At 41.1% G+C, this 19,154-nt stretch overlaps 1 protein-coding gene across 3 annotated transcripts in view; it reads right to left on the reverse strand.

Moving 5' to 3' along the window:
• Positions 1 to 19,154, reverse strand: part of ATP2C1 (ATPase secretory pathway Ca2+ transporting 1) — an 80,715-nt gene that overhangs the window by 51,686 nt on the left and 9,875 nt on the right. For 2 of the 3 annotated variants that reach the window (XM_084619389.1, XM_084619388.1), the window contains exons 3-7: positions 16,935 to 17,039; positions 9,525 to 9,635; positions 5,867 to 5,983; positions 2,849 to 2,938; positions 139 to 174 (exon numbers count right to left, since the gene is read on the reverse strand). In XM_084619389.1, coding sequence (XP_084475515.1) covers positions 139 to 174; positions 2,849 to 2,938; positions 5,867 to 5,983; positions 9,525 to 9,635; positions 16,935 to 17,039 — 459 coding nt within the window. The remainder of the gene's footprint in view (positions 1 to 138; positions 175 to 2,848; positions 2,939 to 5,866; positions 5,984 to 9,524; positions 9,636 to 16,934; positions 17,040 to 19,154) is intronic. The other variant, XM_084619390.1, reaches the window with a different exon arrangement.

Here is a 19,154-nt window from a genome sequence, read left to right on the forward strand (position 1 = left end):
AAATTGAGAAACATACAAATCTTCTCTGCCATTCACAACTGCACAATATCCCTAGGAAAACTACAGCAATTGCTTACATAGAAGAAGAATTTATATGAAGTACTAATGTGATTTAAGTTGGCAAAATAGAGTTCTTACCTGAACAAAGGCAACTGTAACAACAATGAGTATTGCCTGAACAGAAATAAAAGCAGTTACGTTTTTGAAATTCCAAATATCAGGTAGCGTAAACAGTCATATTAGCTCTAGCTTAGTTATATTTGCCAGTACACATAAAGCCATACTACCTGAAACAGATAGATTATTTTAAGAACATAGCAACTTATACCAGTTTTATCATTATGTTGGGGAACATCTAAAGCCTTCATAAAATTGGGTTACAGAGAAACAATGTGAATTTCAAGCACATAAGCAGATACATGTTTTGAACAAGGAGATTCAGAGTTTGGGGAAAAATGCTGTTTGTGCTACATTTCTAAAAAGGTGGCAACAGGCAGATGTACACAAAGATACCGGAGAGGTACACAGTCCAGCTGGTATACTGGTCATGTTCTTTTCATTTATACCTATATCTATATGAATGAAAAGAGGATTACAAAAGTGCTGGAGTTACGTACTATAACTACTGGGGAAAAAAACCAAGATAGATACTTACAGCTTTGCAACCAGAAGAGCTATGTAACTACTCTAAGGACTATATTTAAGCCTCACTTTTGAGATATACGAGTATATGCTGGTTTTGTAAACAAAGCATTGTATATTTTAGTGTGAAATTTATATGTTCTACACCCCTTCATGGCATGGTTACTCTCCAGCAGTATTGATTCTTATTGCGGTTCTGTGTGCTATTACAGACAAGTTACTCAAAGTTAAGGGGCTGGATAGATTTTCCGCACTTTCATCTAAAAAGCTATTACAAAGCCTCTCCAACAGTTTCCAGAAGAGCGTATTTTAGCAACCACAAGATTAAGAGGTTTCCACCACAACTTCAACCACCACTACCTCTCTATTAAACTCTCTCTGGATCACTCCTACACTAGCATCAACTTCCTGGACACCACAGTCTGCTTCAACAATGGAACCCTACAGACAACCACAAACAAGAAATCCGCAGATCACCACACCTATCTTTGCAGTTCCAGTAGGCATCTGAAACTCAAAGAAATCAGTTATCTATAGCCAGGCACTCCAATATCACAGAATGTGCACCAAGGAGAAAAAGTCTAGCGTATACACCTTGACTCACCTTTGCCAAACAGATACCACCAGAGAAGTATCCCACATCATGAAACAAGCCACCTAAATACACCAAGAGAACCTGCTTCAAAACAAACAAAACCTCCTCTGACTGCACACCTACCAACCCACATTGGAACCCATGTTCAATGGGAACCCCATCCTGAAAGAAATCTTTCCTGAACCCCCACATCTGGCCTTCAAACAACTCCCCACAGACCAGGACACAACACCACAAAGTGGCACCAAACCTTACCAGAACAGATGCAAAACCTGCAGACATATCTCCACTACTACAATGGTCAACACCCCCAAAAAGAACTGTGGATCCTACACATCTCTCAACGTGTGGTGCACCTCATCCAATGCACTAAATGCCCTAACAACTGTAGTGATTGTCTAGTTTCACCCTCATACTCTTGAATGAGCCAACATAGGGAAAAAAAGATAAAAACACTTGAGCGTGAACACTTTTCACAAAGCAAACACTGTATATCTGACCTTTCAGTCCTGATCCTGAAAAGAAACCTGCACAACATTTTCAAAAGATGGGCCTTGGAGCTTAATATTCTGCTAGAAAAAATAATGGACAAAACAGAGACTCTATTGTAATAAGCCACTCTATTGTAATAAGCCATCTGTAACCACTAACCTTCTCTTTTTGTCTTCTGACCGCAGAGGTGTTAATCGGCCACTATCTTTCCTGTAACACTCAGTTCCTTTCCCAGACCTGAAAACGACCTGAGAGAACTCAAGCTTGTCTCCTCACCAACAGACATTGATCCAATAAAAAAAAAAAAAACTTACCGCTTCACCCACCTTATATCACAATTTACAACATATTTAGGACACCACTTTTTTGAACTCACTAAAAGTGACAATTTCCTGTTTACTGCAGACAGACAGATTTAATTAGCAATATTTTATTGGCCCACTAGTGTATTGCTTATTTCACTCTTATCTACAGACTTCTATAAAGATTTTTTTTTCTGGTAGCATCATCTTCCGCTCTTTCTGGCTAGATGAAAAGAAGAAGATTGAAATGTACTTTTATGATGCTGATGACTCTAGATTGCATCTTTCAAAGAACTTAACATACAAACAAGGAGTCTCTTAATAGGTCATTGATAGGACATATGGTTCAATTGCGTAATGCAGCCACAATTTAGGATTGAAGGTCAGTAAGATTTGGAACATATATCCCTATCAAAGGGGAATACTAGACAGATTGTTTGCAACTGCCAAGGTAGCAATAAAACATGTCAGACACCTTCAGTAAGTTTAGTTCATCTGGCATTTGTTTTAATTTAGTAAATGTTTTGTTTTGTCCATATACTTTGAGAGCTAGTCAATATATTGGTCAAACATTTTAACAAACGTAAGATCTAGTTTTATTAACTGTACATTGTGGAAAAGATTTTCCATTTGCAATTAAGAATAGGCTGTTACTGAACAGCAGCATGCAACTTGTCTTGTATGTTAGAAAGGAGTGATACAGTGCACATTAACTTTAATATTCCAGTGTTTTCCAAGCTAATTGCCATTTTACTGGAACTTAATACCCATTTTTTAAAAGTAAAACCCAAAGACAAGGCAAATTTCAGTTTCTTACCACAGTGATACTGACGGCATCATCAAACTGATGCATTACAATACTGATGACTGCAGAAGCCAGGAGAAGCATAATAAGGGGGTTTTTAAACTGAAAGTAAAAAAAGGAAAAGTAATTCAGCAACACTCTGGAAGAGTGACTATAAACTCTCTCTCTCACAGCAAGTTTGATATGTTGCCTTTGGGTCAAGTTGAACTAACTGAACCAAGTTTGTTTAGATGAGTGATTTAGAAACAGGTCTTCAAATGGTAACAGATTTTGCTAAAACAAGCGTGAACAACTTTACTCTCTCAAGGGACCTGAATGGCTCTCTTGGGGGAATACAGAAATTCTTAACAGTATGTAAGACAGTGGGTTTGGATATGGAAATCTCTTGATTTCAGTCTTCCCAGGATGAGAGTAATTTTTTTGTATTTGTTTTTATTACCTTTTAAAACAAGACTGATTTATATTGAAAGACTTAATGTTTGAACTGGATTAAAATGCTTTACAATTAGGAAAGAAACTTGGTTCCCATTACTTTGCGGTGTCAAGGCAGAAATATGCATTTAGTTTTCAATCCACATTTTCTTATTTTATAGTACATACAGATTTCTTGTTAGATACACATCATGCTTGCTTCAGATCTATAGGAGCCTTTCTTGTTTTACTCTTCTTTTTAGACAAGAGTCAAATGCCACCTGTCCAAACAGAGATTACACTACCTAAATTAAGGGCACATGACTATGAAAGGCCACGTGGCCATCAGCAATTTGTTAGAGAAGTACGTCCATAGCAGATAGATATGTTAATTGAAATTTAAAGTTTATTTTCGATAGCTTAGGACAGTCTACTACTATTAATTTTTTAAATAATGCTGTGGTGCCACTAGTTATTGGACATGGTCAACCCCTTTTCTAGTTCAATGAAGTCAAGACTTAAAATGAGGGTAGGAGAGAATTTGCCCATTGTGTGTGGGAAGTTTCTCTAGAAAGCATTGACAGTAGTTAAAAAAAATCTGGTGTTTCATTGTGGAAGTCAACGTCCTCAAAACACACTAGATTTCCATGTGGTGGAAGCTACAAGCACTACTAGAATCCCCCAAAGCTGTACATGGGGAATGGGGGTGAGGGAGAAGAGTCAGTCAAGCCTTTCCCACTCCCACCAAAACCAGAGGATTGAATATGCTTCTAGTGTAACTTCAAGCACAGTACTCTTTCTAACCTAAACCACCTCTCATTTCTCAGTGAAATATATAACAGTCTGCTGTTCTGACAAGTTTCAGGAAACAAACTGGCCAGTCTTGTAAACATTATGCTGTTCCAGAAAAGTGTGTAGTGTGGGATTTGTGTGATTTGGGCCAGGGAGAAGAGGATGAGTACTCTGCTGCAGTAGACCTATGGAGGAGAAAGGAAGGAAAGAACTAACCTTCCTGCACCACTCAGATGAAATGTTTAGGCTCACACACCTACAAGCCAAGGCTGACATGAAAAATGCTGCTCTTCATCTGACAGCACTGCTTTACACTGCGGTGAAGTCCTCACACCAGTGCATTATTCCCCAGGCTTGCCTTTTTTTTTTTTTTTAATTGTCTTATCTACATGGGGTCTGTACTTTACACAGGGCACAAACATTGACCCAACAATCAAAGACACATATGGAATTATATATGATCACCTAGAGGGGGTGATTTATGTTCACATTTTAGCCTCCAGAGAACTCTTAATTGTTCCAGCTCCAGTTTGGTTAGATTACTCATTCATGAATGCGAGATTCAGAAACAAATTATGTCTAATTAAGACCTTTGAGTACTGCTAAATAATAAAAGGCCTTACAATATATAAACCAACTGTTTTACAGTACAGATTCCTAACTGATCACTGTACTAAGGCCATGAAAGTGGAGAACAATCTTTACAAAGTACTAAAAATTAAAACCAAGTGGAGGAAACAACTGACAAGGGCTTCTAAGCAAAGGTGTTCTTTACAAGCAACTTGCACTTTAGATCTGACAAACTCAATACACCAAATACATATACAGGATATTTATTCATAAAGGTATCTACAGAAAGCTCATTACTGGTCAGGATTCATCATTATTGTGATATGTATACATGGGTGATATTTTAAGGAATAATGTATTTATATTGAAAACATGCTTTGTGGACTTTGAATTAAATTAGTCACCGGGGATAATGTGTCTTGGTGACAGCTCATTTGGGGTGTCACCCTGCCCTGTTTAGCCAGTGGTGCAATGCAAGACTCAATTGTTTAGACTTGCACAACACTAAAACTTTCAATCAGAGACAACTGCAAACAATCAAAACAATTTAAGATAAACAAAAGGAACTATAAAACAAGACAAGGGTTTACCCTGTTTGTGAATAGAATCAAAAGGCTGTTTTCAGTATAGCACAGAGGAAGGAAGGAGAAACACTCAATGCATTCACTGAGAAACCCTTTCTAGAGCAGGAGTGTTTTCATTAATGTTTGGATCCTGGTTCTTGGGAAACCAGATGGCTCTGAATTTTTTTTTTAATTGGGGGGAGCACTACTGTGAGATAGGAAAGGTAATTATATAAATAAGCATAGAACCAGGTTCATGTTTTGTGATTTTTATTGTACCTATGTGTTTCCAGCACACACTTATTTCTAGTCAAATCTTTATTCTCTCAAACAAACCTGTTCTTGTTTTACTATGAGTGCTCACAAGTGCTGTGTAGTTTACAGGAGTGGTGATTTAAGGCAAAAGTGGTAAACTGTACCTTTGGGTATAGAGGATCTGGGATTTCTGCAAGCAGCCAGTGTCAGGGGCTGTATATTACAGGGGAGCAATTCAAGGGGACTTCAGGAATTGGGGTGTACCTACTGTTAACCTGCAAGGCAAAGACAGGGCTGGCATAGCCCAGAAGCGCGTGCTTCAGTGACTGAAAGGCTGGCTGGGTGCCACCAAGCACAGGCAAGACTCCCACTTGCTGATGTCAGAGGGGTAACAAGGTGACACTCAGTCCTGAGTGCCTTGAGAATGCCACATACTCACCTGAGAAATGTATTTTTTCCATAGTGGCTCATCCTCACTGATATCAAACTCATTCCATCCATGGAACGTCCGCCTATGACAAACTTCAGAGTTTTTTAAGCCATTCTGAAGATCAGCCTATTGGAACATGGAGAGAATGTGCAATTACTGACTCCACACATAGCACATACTGATAAGGAGATAAAAAAATTGGGGGGTTACAAGCAGCAGCAAAAAGTTATGCTTTTTATATACAAAAGAGCCCACAAACACTATGAAGAACAAGGAGTACTTCTGGCACCTTAGAGACTAAAATTTGTTTGGGCATAAGCTTTCGTGGGCTAAAACCCACTTCATCGGATGCATGCACAGGAAAAGACAGCAGAAGATACACACACACTGAAAAAAATGGGTGTTGCCATACCAACTATAACGAGACTAATCAATTAAGGGCTATTATCAGCAGGAGGAAAAAAAACTTTTGTAGTGATATATATAATGAAACACTATAGTACAGGATGCTGCTCCACATCCATAACACATTCTCTGCAGAACCCACTCACCCCACCCAGATAGATTGTCAAAATGTATTCAGCATTCAGGCTCTTGAGGATTAGGTCAGGAGCCTAGTGACTCAGTTTGTCAACACTTTTAGAGAGATCATATTCTGAAAGTACTGGTCCCTTACTGGCCAAAAACTCCATCCATTTCATATTAATGAAGAGAGCATGAGCACCTTTGGGATCAAAGCAGCAGCAAAAGACCATGTGCCCTGAAAGTTGACCCAAGATTTATGGACACAAAAACCTGGTCAGAGTTAGCACCATGAATAAGGAATTATGAGGCTGCTTCAGCCTCATGCCGTTTTCCCAGTCCTCCTTCCTCCACTCATCCTCTTCTTCAACACTTAGCTAAACAGTCAGTTGTAGCAATCGTTCGCCATTTGGTCTGTTCCTGTGCAACTGCAAAGGCTTGACGGCCTAAGAGTCCAACATCGGAACAGACTTGATGAACCCATGTAATAGGGGGTCTGCTTCTGTGCCCCCTCCACCCCTTGGTTGGTGGAATTTTATCCTGGATGTTACAAGCCACCCAGAGAACAGCATTTGCTGGAATGTCTCATGGCATCCTTGTGACATGTCCAAAAAGTATAAGGCGCTGCCTGCAGACAATGGCCCCTACAGTCTGTAGGCCCGAGTGACCATAAACATCTGCACTACAGATGAAGTCATTCCAGTTTATGCCCAATATACAATGTTGACATTGTGTGGAAAGCCTCCAGTTTTAACCAGTCTGAGCAGCGTAGTGCCATGTTCCGCAGCTGTACAACAGTATGGGAAGGATACAGCTCAAATAAATCCTGAACTTAGTTGTCATACTATGATGCTGATTCCACATCCGTTGTAAACGGCTCATGGGAGATGCTACGATTCCAATCCTATGGAGAACTGCTGTTTGAGAATTAGAGCAGCTGGTAAGTATAGAACTGATTTGATGATAGGGTAACCAGACAGAAGTGTGAAAAATCAAAACAGGGGATTGGGGGGTATAGGAGCCTATATAAGAAGGGGGGAACCCACCACAAAAATCAGGACGGTCCCTATAAAACCGGGACATCTGGTCACCCTATTCGATGGTTTCGTTGTTCAAAGAGATTGGAGTCATGGGTGGACCTGGTCCTAAATTTTGTAGCTTTGTCTCTGACCATGAAACATTGAGACCAATCTTAGCAGACTCCTCCTCCATATGCCTCACGAAACCTGTCGGGGCGCTGTACTATAAGAATGTCATCAGCATAGTCAAGGTCTGTGAGCGAGAGATCACCAATCTCAATGCCTCTGGACCTGACTGAATACTGCATTATGAAATCCATTGCCCGACAAAAGAGTGCAGCGGCCAAAACGCAACCTTGCCTAACACCAGATACTGATTTAAAAGGTGCTGACATCTGGTTCCCCAGATGAGTATGGGCAGTGATTTCATTATACAGCTCTCTAATCAAGTCCAGCAGAGTGGTAAGGACACCTATGCCCTTTAAGGCCTTCCATAACGCGACACTGTCTACTGAATCAAAAGCAGCCTTGAGATCAACATATGCTACATGCATGGGCTTCCTGAACTCACGGTGTATCTCTGACAACAAGCAAAGGACCAAAATGGCATCGAATGTGGACCTATTCCTCCTAAAGCCTGACTGCTGGGGACAATGCTGCTGATGTAGCAAATGCTCCAGGTGTGCCAGCAAAACATGCACCAACACCTTCCCTGGAATGGAGAGCAAGGTGATCAGCCTGTAGCTCTTACATTCACTGCGTGGTCCCCTGCCCTTATAAGGTGAGATCACAATACCATCCTTCCAGGCAGTTGGCAGGGTTCCAGTTCTCCACACTAGATGAAAGATGACCAGAAGTAATTGTGCTACAGGATCAATAGTACATTTTAGCAGCTCTGAGGGAGTGCTATCAGCACCGGCTGCACATCTGTTTTTCAGTTTAGAGATGACACACTTTACTTCATCCAGTGTTGAAGCATCGGTACAAATGTCTGGATCCAGAACCGCAGTGACTGCCAGATCATCCAGCTCTGAACAAGTGGCAGCTGGAAGATGATTCAGGACACTGTGATAGTGTTCCACCCATCCTGAGGGCTGCTAAAGTGTTTTAAGGATATATGGGGGATAGGTGAAGGGAAAAAAGTGGTGCAGGAAACTTGTGCAGAAAATATGGCGTTTCACAAAAAAGCCAACCTTTCCTGTTGATACAGAGCCAACATTCATGGCCTTACAGAGCTTGCACAACTCAGAACACTTTAAAGCTGAACAGGTCCCCAATACACACCAGATTTTTAAATTGTTTAAAAAAAATTGATTAAGTTAACACAACTGCTATTAGATGTCAAACTAAACTGTCTAATGTAGTCAAATTGCTCTTGAAATATATTTTATAGCATGTGTACAAATAGCCATTTTGCCAGTGCTTCCAAGGAGGAAGACAACAACATTTCTTGGTAGGAGTAAACAAAAAAAGTGATGTCTCACAAGCAACTGGCAATTCCAAAGCAAAATATTTGTCTTTTTAAAACTAAAAAAATATTTATAATCTTATTCACACACAACTGAGACTTAAGTCACTTCCAAACTTGACAGATACCTGCGTCAAGAATAATGTCTAGGAAATAATTTTAATAAAGTATTTAAGAAAAGCCATATCAAGGAAAAATTTTTAAAAAGCCTTCAACATCTTACTTATTAAGATAGAAAGCCTAGTCTAAGAAGTCTGTAAGAAGAACAGAGCAATTCTATTTTTTTAAATATTCTCAAAGGCAGCGATAAAGGTACCTACTTTTTCTTGCATGGGACTTGATTTTTAGAGACAGCAGAGTCCTTTCATTATGAATTTTTAAAAATATTTAAGCTGAGACACTTGCTCTTAATTTCTACTTTATTTTGAATGGTGCTTGAAATGTTAGTGAAAGGTTTCTCAAAACAGTTTCAACTGCCAATTTAAAAAAAAAAAAATCAGGCTTGCATTCAAAATAGCTAATAGTTGAAATCAAGCTGAAGGCCAATGTTTGTATCTATTTGCATAAAAGAGTACATAGAATTGGTCCTTGAATAACCTCTTAAATAGCTGCTACAATACTGCTATAGTCTTGTTTTAACCATTTACTTGCTACTTACTTGAAGAATGGTTGCAACTTCACTTACGGGCAATTCACTTGCTTTTTTTGAAGTCAGTACGGGAATCATTGTCTCACTGTCACCATTAGGTATTTGTTGAAAACCTGCAACCTAAGATACAAAAATTGCCACTGTTAGTATTGTTTCAATAATTACACACAGTGTGATCAAATCTGGCTAACTTCAAGGTATACTAATGTGTCCATTTCAACAATCAGTGGAACCCTCACTTTGTTACACTTATTTAAATGAGGCATCCAGTAATGATACAATATCGTACTACGAAAATGCAACTCAAACAAATTTATATTAACTTTGAGAAAGCACATTCAGAAATTCAGAGCTTAATGCAGTGACAGCACAATATAAAAGACTAAGTTTGTGTGACTGTCAGGAGATGTTTTTTAATGGCATGAAAATTACAAGTAGCAAATGTTCCACCAAGTAAATCCTAATGATTACATGTATGTATAATCCTCTAGTTCACTATCCTTAATGGCTGAGCAAAACAGAAGTCATGCTGACAACTCCCTGATGGATTTCACTCCATGCTCTATGTCCCCTGCTGGTTAATTCAAGAAGAGTATACCAATAAGTTGCCTGCTCTTTAAAGCAGGGTACAGAGAAAATTTTAAAAGTTTTTGTAAAACAAATCAAAATGAAAAGTTGTAACATGGAAAAAAGCTTACAAGAGCCAGTATTATAATCAGTCAGGTGTGATAAGAGTCTCATGTCATCATAATTCATAAACTGTGGAGAGCAGTAAGATGTTTAGCATTGTGAAATATCAGTAGTATGGGACAGCATTGTACTGAAGATGCTTCTTTTCTGCTGGCTAAGATATTTAACGGAATTGCAGAGAAGGTAAATGATCTATTAAGGACTAAGTGCATTTCCTGCCACCCTCCCACCTCCCCTTTCCATCCAGTCTCCACCAAAAAAGCAGTTTCCTCCTCTCAAATTAAGAATTCAGGTCTTAGTTGGACAACCACTCAAAATTACTAATGCCAGCTTAGCCATTTCTAAATACCAAGAAATCCAAGATCGCAAATTACGTATTTGCAAATGTGTATGTTATGTACACTTAAAGGCACACAACAGCTAGAACCTTTTATGTACAGGAAGTAGCTTTTCTATACGGTTATGGTTGACAGTTGCCTAGAGCAGATATTTGAACTTACGGAAACATTTTCACCTCTCCCTTCCTGTCAAAGAAGGGATCCCACAGTGACATCTTCACTTCCCTTCATACCTGCTCTCTGTGCCAGCAACAGTGTTGCCAGGAACAATCCTCAACACACCCTTCATAGCAGCAAAGTCAATTCTGCATCTGCTGCTCCCCTTGGACATCCCTCTTAAAGCATTTCTAAGTCCCAATAAGCATTTACGAAGGGATTAATGTCTCTTCCCCACCCACCAAATGACGACACTTGTTCAGAGGCATCCTTCTACTAACAGCAACCTTGTCTCAATGGTGATCCCTCTAGGCAGCAGGTTACAGAGGCCACTGTACCTCTCTAGTGGATTAATTTAAAAACCTCTCTCCTCTACAGGGGGAGGTTTGATTTGCAGTTGTCCTCATAGGAATGGCAGTAATACCTTTATTAGCACCACCTTCTTTGCAGGAATGTAGACTAAGTCTTTCACCAACAAGATGGAGGCAGAAAAAGTTTCACCAAAAAAAAAAAAAGAAGAAGAAGAAGAGCTAGATGCTCATGGAATCCATGACTTTCACTGGCAGGATTACAAAGCTACTTTTACTTTATGCAATGAACATTAGGGTAATGTTGGATTTATGATGAGCTATCAAGTGTACAAGTGATTAATTAAAAGGATACAGTTGCCAAAAGCAATAAGAAGTGGTCAACTGGATTGGCATTTTCCTTGCTCCTAGGGCTTCTCTACTACCCCAAGTCAGGGTGCCTGTAGAGATCTCTAAAGCAGCACAAGCTTTTCTTGGCCCAGTTGGTACCAGCAGACCTTCCCCTGCCCCCAGCAGCTTCCCAAGTCACTTGTCATCTACTCCCCAGCCTTCCCAGCTTCCCCCAAGGTTCCATACCTTGAGTCATACTCCCAATCCAAGGCTTACATTCCTGTAGGCTTTTTTAAAAATCACCAGGAGCTGCTGTGGATTTTAAATCTTTACTATGGTGGTAAAGTGATGGCCACAGCTATGCCTTTTATGGCAGCGAGTTGAACATTCTCTTGGGTTCAAAAAGTTTTTTTTCAACTGATGGGTTAATCATTTTCAACACCTGGATAATTGTGAGTGGGTCTGTTTCTCTGAACACTACACGTTGGCATATTGTCCATCTATGGGTATAGCTGCATAATGTGCAAGGTGAGCCTGGCTATGACTACTACCAAGCACTGTTTCAGACTCTGCATGTAGAGGGTAGGTCAAAAGGAAAAGTCTCAAAGGTATAGCAAGCTCTTATATAGATGCTCATTTTTGTTTGTCATGTGAGGATTTTGTTGGCTCCTGTGATTTGGGAAGAGAATATAATCTAGGCCTTCCTGGGAGTTTGTTCTAGATTTTTTCCCTTGCTAAGGGAACAGTCCCTTCTAGAATAATCTTGGTGTTGGTACAGGATTCCTATGCTACATTTGATAATGAGAGTTGCTGCCTCCCTTCATTTTCATGCTCAAAACAAGGATCATACCGCTAGATGATGAGCCACTTGCTTTCCATCAAGCAGCTTTTCCCTGTAAGGATAGGAAATACTTGGCTTGAATGGCTCCAGTCAAGGCTTTGACGTTTCTATGTAGTGTCCTCATTTGTATGGGATCTTTTGGAACAAAGTCCCCTTCTGAAGATATGGCTGCATCTCAATAGTAGAGCAGCAGCTGCACCCACCTGCAGATTTAGGTTAGGAATCTCCCAACTTAGTTATTTTTAATGTATATGTAATGTACAATATATAATACAATGTATAATGTAATATTTAGTTTAACATTTGGTTTTAACCAGAAGTACCCACTTGGGTCTTATGTCCTCAAAGCCTGTATGTGCAGGAAAAATCCTGATTCTAAAAATGCTTGAACAGCTCCTTTCCTTCACTGAGAAGTTACTGCACTCTCTCTTTTGGGGAGAGTGGGAGAGGGAGCTGAAAGCATTAACACTGAGTATTTTAGGAGAGACCTAGTAAGACTCAGGGCTTTACTAAGTCAGAGCCATTTTAACATGGGAAAGGAACTGATTTCTCACTCACCCCAGGAAATCCCATTATGGCATAGCTGCATCCTTATGTGCCTCTGTTCCGAGCACAGGCTGCATTAAGTGCTCCTTAACAGGGTACATAGGTTGACACCCACAATTCTCACTCCACAGCTACCTGAGACAAGGCTTCCCAGTAGTAAAATGCTTCTCTGCACACCCGCAAATGGCAACATGTTCGTGTGAGTAGGGAAAAGAGTAATGAGCTCGATATAGTGCACTGAGAGAGTCGCAGTGAGGAGAGAAGCCCCAGTAAACACTCTTTCAGTGTCGAAGGCCAAGGAAAAAGGGTTCAAACCCTGATTTTTATATCACTTGCTCATTAACAGTATAAGCTGGGGGCCAGGGTCCTGACACTTTGTATCTTATGTAGGCCCAGCACATGTAGGTCCAGCACACTGTGTACACCAGGGGCTTTTCACATCCTGCCCCCCTTGTGTGACACCCATCCATTCCCCTCTTTTTTATGGGCTCCCTGCAACTCTCCCAATCTCCCCCATCCAGAGTTCTCTGCAACCCCCATTCCTTCCCTCCTCCCATAGGATGATCCCCCCATTCTCCCACACCAGCAGCCCCACATACACCAACATTTTCTCCTTCCTCCATGGCTGTGGCTGTGTGTCCTCCATTGTCTTCTTCCCCCATCAAGGTTCCCCAAACTCCCACTGCGAGGAGATCTGCGTAACCCCACTTGACCCATGTCAGGAGCTCTGTGTACACCTCTATTCTCCCTTTCCCATATAGGGTCCCCATGACAAGGGAACTGTGAGAGCCCTCAGTCCTAGGGCAAAGACTAACATCTTCCCCTGCTTGATACCCTTCTCTTGCCCCCTGGATGGAGCTCTGTGTGCCCACTTCACCTATACCAGGATGCCCAATCTCTTCCGCACCAAGGGTTTGTGTACCTCATTTCTCCCCCCATACTAAGGGATGGTCTACACTAGTGGTGGTGAAGATGCTCTAAGCCAATGGAGAGAGCTCTCCCATCAGTATAACAACTCTGCCTCACAGAGGCAGCAGTTATATTGGTGGGAGAAGCCACTGTCTACACAAGCACTTAAAATCGGTACAACTTAAGCTGCTCAGGGATATGGATTATCCAAACTCCTGAGCAATATAAGTTATACAGAAATATGTTAAGTACAGATAAGCCCTTGGGGGCATGCACATGCCCCCATTTCCTCAGACTTCCCTCTTCCTCCACCACCACTCTTCCTTCTTTCCAGGAGACTAGTCATTCAGGGTGTGGATATGTTAAAATCTATTGGAAGGATAAACTAGATGAAATGCAGTATCCTGGAAACTGTTAACGGATGCCAACCAGTTGTTCAATCTAGAGACAATTGCAGAGGTGTGTCAGGCTGTAAGACATTCACAAGCTCTGCCAGCTTCTTAAGGGAATGCTTTTGTCTTTTGAGGACCCAGAGCCTCTACAGTTTCCAAGAATTACTCAAGTATGCAGGCTGAGAGGCGCTCTTGGTCAAACCTTCCCACAGTCAGCTTCAGGAGAGGCCCCAGCATAGTGCCCAACTCAACTCATGTCTTGGCACAAGAGGGATCACTGACTTGCAACAGCAGGACACAGCTTTCCCTCGGGTTCTTGAAAATCTGCTCTTGGACTTGGCTTGATGTTTGCAGAGAGGTACAGCAGGAGTTTGCTAGAGTGGTATCACACTGGAGGAACCAGAGGGTTAGAGCCTTAATGCTCTAATGAGTGCTCAGTTGAGAGGGACAGTGCAGCTAGAAGTTGAAAACGTTGAAGTTACGTATAATACAAAAGTGATTGAGAGAAACTGAATTGCCAATTTGTTCCACCACGGGAGGCAGAAACTCTGGTGGCCTGAAGTGCAAGGCTTAGTCCTGGAGCACCAAGAAAAGCTGGCCCACCTCTGAATTCCACCGGTCAGATGTATCCTATTTCCAAAGGAGAGTCATTCTGTGCAGGGCGGGGGGGGGGGGGGGATTTGTTTTATGAAGACAAGTACAGTAAAAGTTATGTTATCTGGCATGTTGTGGGAATAGGGGATGCCAGTTAGTCAAAACTTCCAGTTAACAGTTATACTTACCAATGGAAGGAGGGAGTTTGGATGTGGGAGGGGGCTCAGGGCCGAGTCATGGGAGAGGTTTCAGGGTGCCAGATCCAGGCGGCACTCACCTTGGGCGGCTCCCCACAAGCAGTGACATATCCCTGCTGCTCCTAGGTGGAAGCACGTCATGCCACTCTGCGCACTTCCTCTGCCCTACAGATGTGCCCCCGCAGCTCCCATTGGCTGCAGTTCCTGGCCAATGGGAACTGCAGAACCCGCACTCAGGTCGGGGTAGAGGCAGTGCACGCAGCCCCTTGGCCATTCCTCCACCTTAGAACAGCAGGGACATGTTCCCCCTTCCAGGGAACCACGTGGTTCCCGATAGCCAGACTTTTAATGGAGACCAGAAATGCCGGTTTCTAGAGCTTTCCAATTGGTAAAGTACCAGATAACAGCTTTTACTGGTATTTATTGTGGGAAATTAATACAGTACCAAACCAGTATTAAAAATACCAAACCAGTATTAAAAAGACTTTAATCAATTGCCCAAGGTGAACACTGAAGATGTGATAAGTAGCAAAAATGATGGGGGGAGCAGAAGGGGGGGTGCAAGGGGGGGGAAGAGAGAGAGACCAAAAGTGTTATTCAAAACAAAGCAGACTATTTAAAACACTATGCAGCTGTCAACTTGATTGAGGGGGGTTGTCCACTATTGTTTTCTCCCCCCAACTCCCAGATGAACTTTACATAAGCATCACAAGAGATTCTCAAACAAGAAACATTAGCTTTAAAGCTACTTGTCTTTTTGATTACCAGGGACGATAATCAGCAGAGGATTTAGCAAAAAGTAGGGAACTAAGAGGAGGTGTCAAGGTTCCTTCCCCACTCTGAACTCTAGGATATAGATGTGGGGACCTGCATGAAAAACCCCCTAAACTTATTTTTACCAGCTTAGGTTAAAACTTCCCCAAGGTACAAACTATTTTACCTTTTGCCCCTGGACTTTATTGCGGCCACCACCAAGCGTCTAACAAATATGTAACAGGGAAAGAGCCCACTTGGAAACATCTTCCCCCCCCAAAGTCCTCTTATACCCTACACCCCCTTTCCTGTGGGAGACTTGATAAAAATCCTCACCAATTTGCATAGGTGAACACAGACCCAAACCTTTGGATCTTAAGAACAATGAAAAAGCAATCCGGTTCTTAAAAGAAGAATTCTAATAGAAGAAAAAGTAAAAGAATCACCTCTGTAAGATCAGGATGGTAAACACCTTACAGGCTAATCAGATTCAAAACAGAGAATCCCTCTAGGCAAAACCTTAAGTTACAAAAATACATTCCATTCAGCACAACTTATTTTATCAGCCATTTAAACAAAACAGAATCTAGCATATCTAACTAGATTGTTTATTTACAGGAGTTCTGACCTGCACTCCTGCTCTGGTCCCGGCAAAAACAACACACAGAAAGAGAACCCTTTGTTCCCCCCTCCAGCTTTGAAAGTTCTTGTCTCCTCGTTGGTCATTTTGGTCAGGTGCCAGCGAGGTTATCTTTAGCTTCTTAACCCTTTACAGGTGAAAGGGTTTTTTCCTCTGGCCAGGAGGGATTTAAAGATGGTTAGCCTTCCCTTTATATTTATGACAGGAGGCAAGGGCAAAATTCTCCCAACAATATTTTGTTATTTTAAAAGTTAAGCTATGTAGTTCATGTAGATGTAGACCCCAGTGTGAAACCACGGGTCCACTGACATGAAAGGCAAAAATAATTTCAATAGAGAGACAATTTCACACCAAATCAGAAGTCCATGTGCTGTTCAGAACAAAGGGATCTTGCCCCTCTGGAGAATTTACTCCAATTATGTCACAGATTTAGTCAAATACCCTCTTTCAGGCACCCACCAGCCTGCTATGAGGGAATTTGCTGGATCCCATGTGCTTTAAGCCTCCAGAATCTGAACAGAATGCAGGTATTGCCCACCTTGGGGTTCCTAAGCATACTCGCAGGGTGCAGATCCTCTATCTAGCCCCCTTTTCTGATAGCTGAGACCTCATGCTCCAACTGCCCAGGCCCTGGAACTAGTACTGACTTCCTGAGACAACCCCATTTCTTAAGACACCCTTTCTCAGCACTCCACCTGAAAACAAGAGCATCCAGTTTAGTTTACCTTTTCAGGGACATGACAGGTGTAGCACATAACATATAGACTTTGCACAGGCTTCTTGTAAGACACCACTGCTCTTTCTTCAAATGGCACAAGAAATGCAGACATCTGTACAAAAAGATAAATCGTACATGCATCTCTCTGCCTCAGTTTTGTCACCACTCTGGAGCATTATTTTGGCAGGGGTACTCTGGGGGGATGTCCAGCAACCTTCTGCTACAGCTCATGGCTTGACTTCTGACTCTCTGCCTGTCATAGATACTAAGGTCAGAAGGGACCATTATGATCTAGTCTGATCTCCTGCACAACGCAGGCCACAGAATCTCACCCACCCACTCCGGCGAAAAACCTCTCACTTATGTCTGAGCTATTGACAGGCTTGCTTTCTCTCACCTTGATCTAGCTGTGGGACCAAGCACCACTCCCACGCTACAAAAGCATATGCTCCTCTCTACCTGCCCAAAACTTCCTGTGTCTGAGTCCCTAGAATTTATATGCCCTACCACCACTGCCTGATTCCCTTGTTATGCTGTTGGGAATTTTCCACTGCTCTAAAATGACAGACCCCTGTTGAGGGGTTGGAGAAAAATGGTTCTCCATTGTCCCTAAATGACTGTATTCTGACTATATAATGGGTATGCTGAAGAGGTTGTCTGAAGGCAGGAGAACAGTTACAGTACTTCCCTACTAGAAAAGTTAACTCCTGGCAGCCCATGGTGGATTTACAGAGAGGGGAATTCAATGGTATAGCAATTTTCAGAGTAACAACTCAGTAACATCAATGACAATAAAGCTGTACAGACCAATTAGAACTTCACAAACTAGCATCACAGACAAAGTCTTGTCTTTGACTTGCATTTCTGATTCTTTTCTCTGACTAGTAAAGTTTACACATCTGTTTAAAAATACATAATATTAAACCAGACTAATTTTGGTTAGTTTGCTTATCACAACTTATTCCGGAACAAAAGGGATTCTGACAGTCAGTACTGGACAATAAACAATGATGTCCTGTATTTTACAAAATACAGCATGTATAGTTTTACTTAAATTGCAGGGAAGAATCTGTTAGATCCCAGCTTTCTCCCTACTTGGTTTATTTTAGTGTTAGTTTCATTCAACATTACATTTCACAAGCTAAAGAAGGTTATTTTTCTAGTTACATCCTCAAGATTTCCATTACCACGTAAGTTTAAAAGTTAAAATTAGGGACCATAGCAGACAAGCAAGTGAACATGAACTCCCAGTGCAATATTATGGCAAAAAAGGCTAATGTGATCCTTGAATGTATGAACAGGGGAGCAGTGAGTAGGACACTGGTATACATTTAGGTGATTTTTACCACTGCATATGACATTGGTGAGACAAATACTGCATATAGTTCTGGTGTCCACATTTTAAAAAGGATGTTGAAAAATTGGAAGGTAAAGAAAAGTCAAAAATGATTCAAGCTTTAGAGAAAATACCTTACAGAAAACAACTTACAGAGATGGCTTCACTACAGTGTAAGTACCTTCTGTGTCAGATATGGCAGTTTCCTGCAGTATCCTCAGAAAACCTTGTTTCTGATATTCTGGGACAGACAGCTACAACTACACTGCATATATATATATATACACCCAGTTCACATGAGTTCTATGAAGTAATCTACAATTACTAGATATATTGGCAATTTAATCCTCTACTTCAAGACAAATTAAGAAATATAGTTCTTTATTTTTGTTATAAGGGCATGCAATGATAAAACTACAGTCTTGAGTACATGCTTTGTTCCAAGTTCTCTGGACACCAACCAATAGCAGGCATTTGCATGCGAGCCATAACTAGTAGTCTTGACAGTCATAAGCCCCTCATGTTATTTGTAAATCAATAAAGACGTTAAAACATTTTTCTCCACCATCCATTCCCCAATTCAGAATATGAGAAGGATGAGAGCATAATCTGTTATAACCACACACAACTTCAAAGAACAACAGATAAGAAGTTTTCATCTAGCTTTCAACTTTCCAAGAATGTGGATCTTCTAGTCTACAAAGTTCAAAGGATGTCTACCATACCAAAGATGCATTGCATATAGTGGAGACACATTTCTTGAAGAAGTCTGAAATCGAGGTGACAGGATGGATTTGATTTAAATCAATTGGATTTAAATCACTAGTCAGGAAGACTTTATTTAATCACGGATTTCTACATAAAAGTGCATTCCTGTTGGTTGTTATAACC

The sequence above is a fragment of the Lepidochelys olivacea genome (genome assembly GCF_965140295.1).
Source record: "Lepidochelys olivacea isolate rLepOli2 genome assembly, chromosome: 2".
Taxonomy (NCBI): Eukaryota; Metazoa; Chordata; order Testudines; family Cheloniidae; genus Lepidochelys; species Lepidochelys olivacea.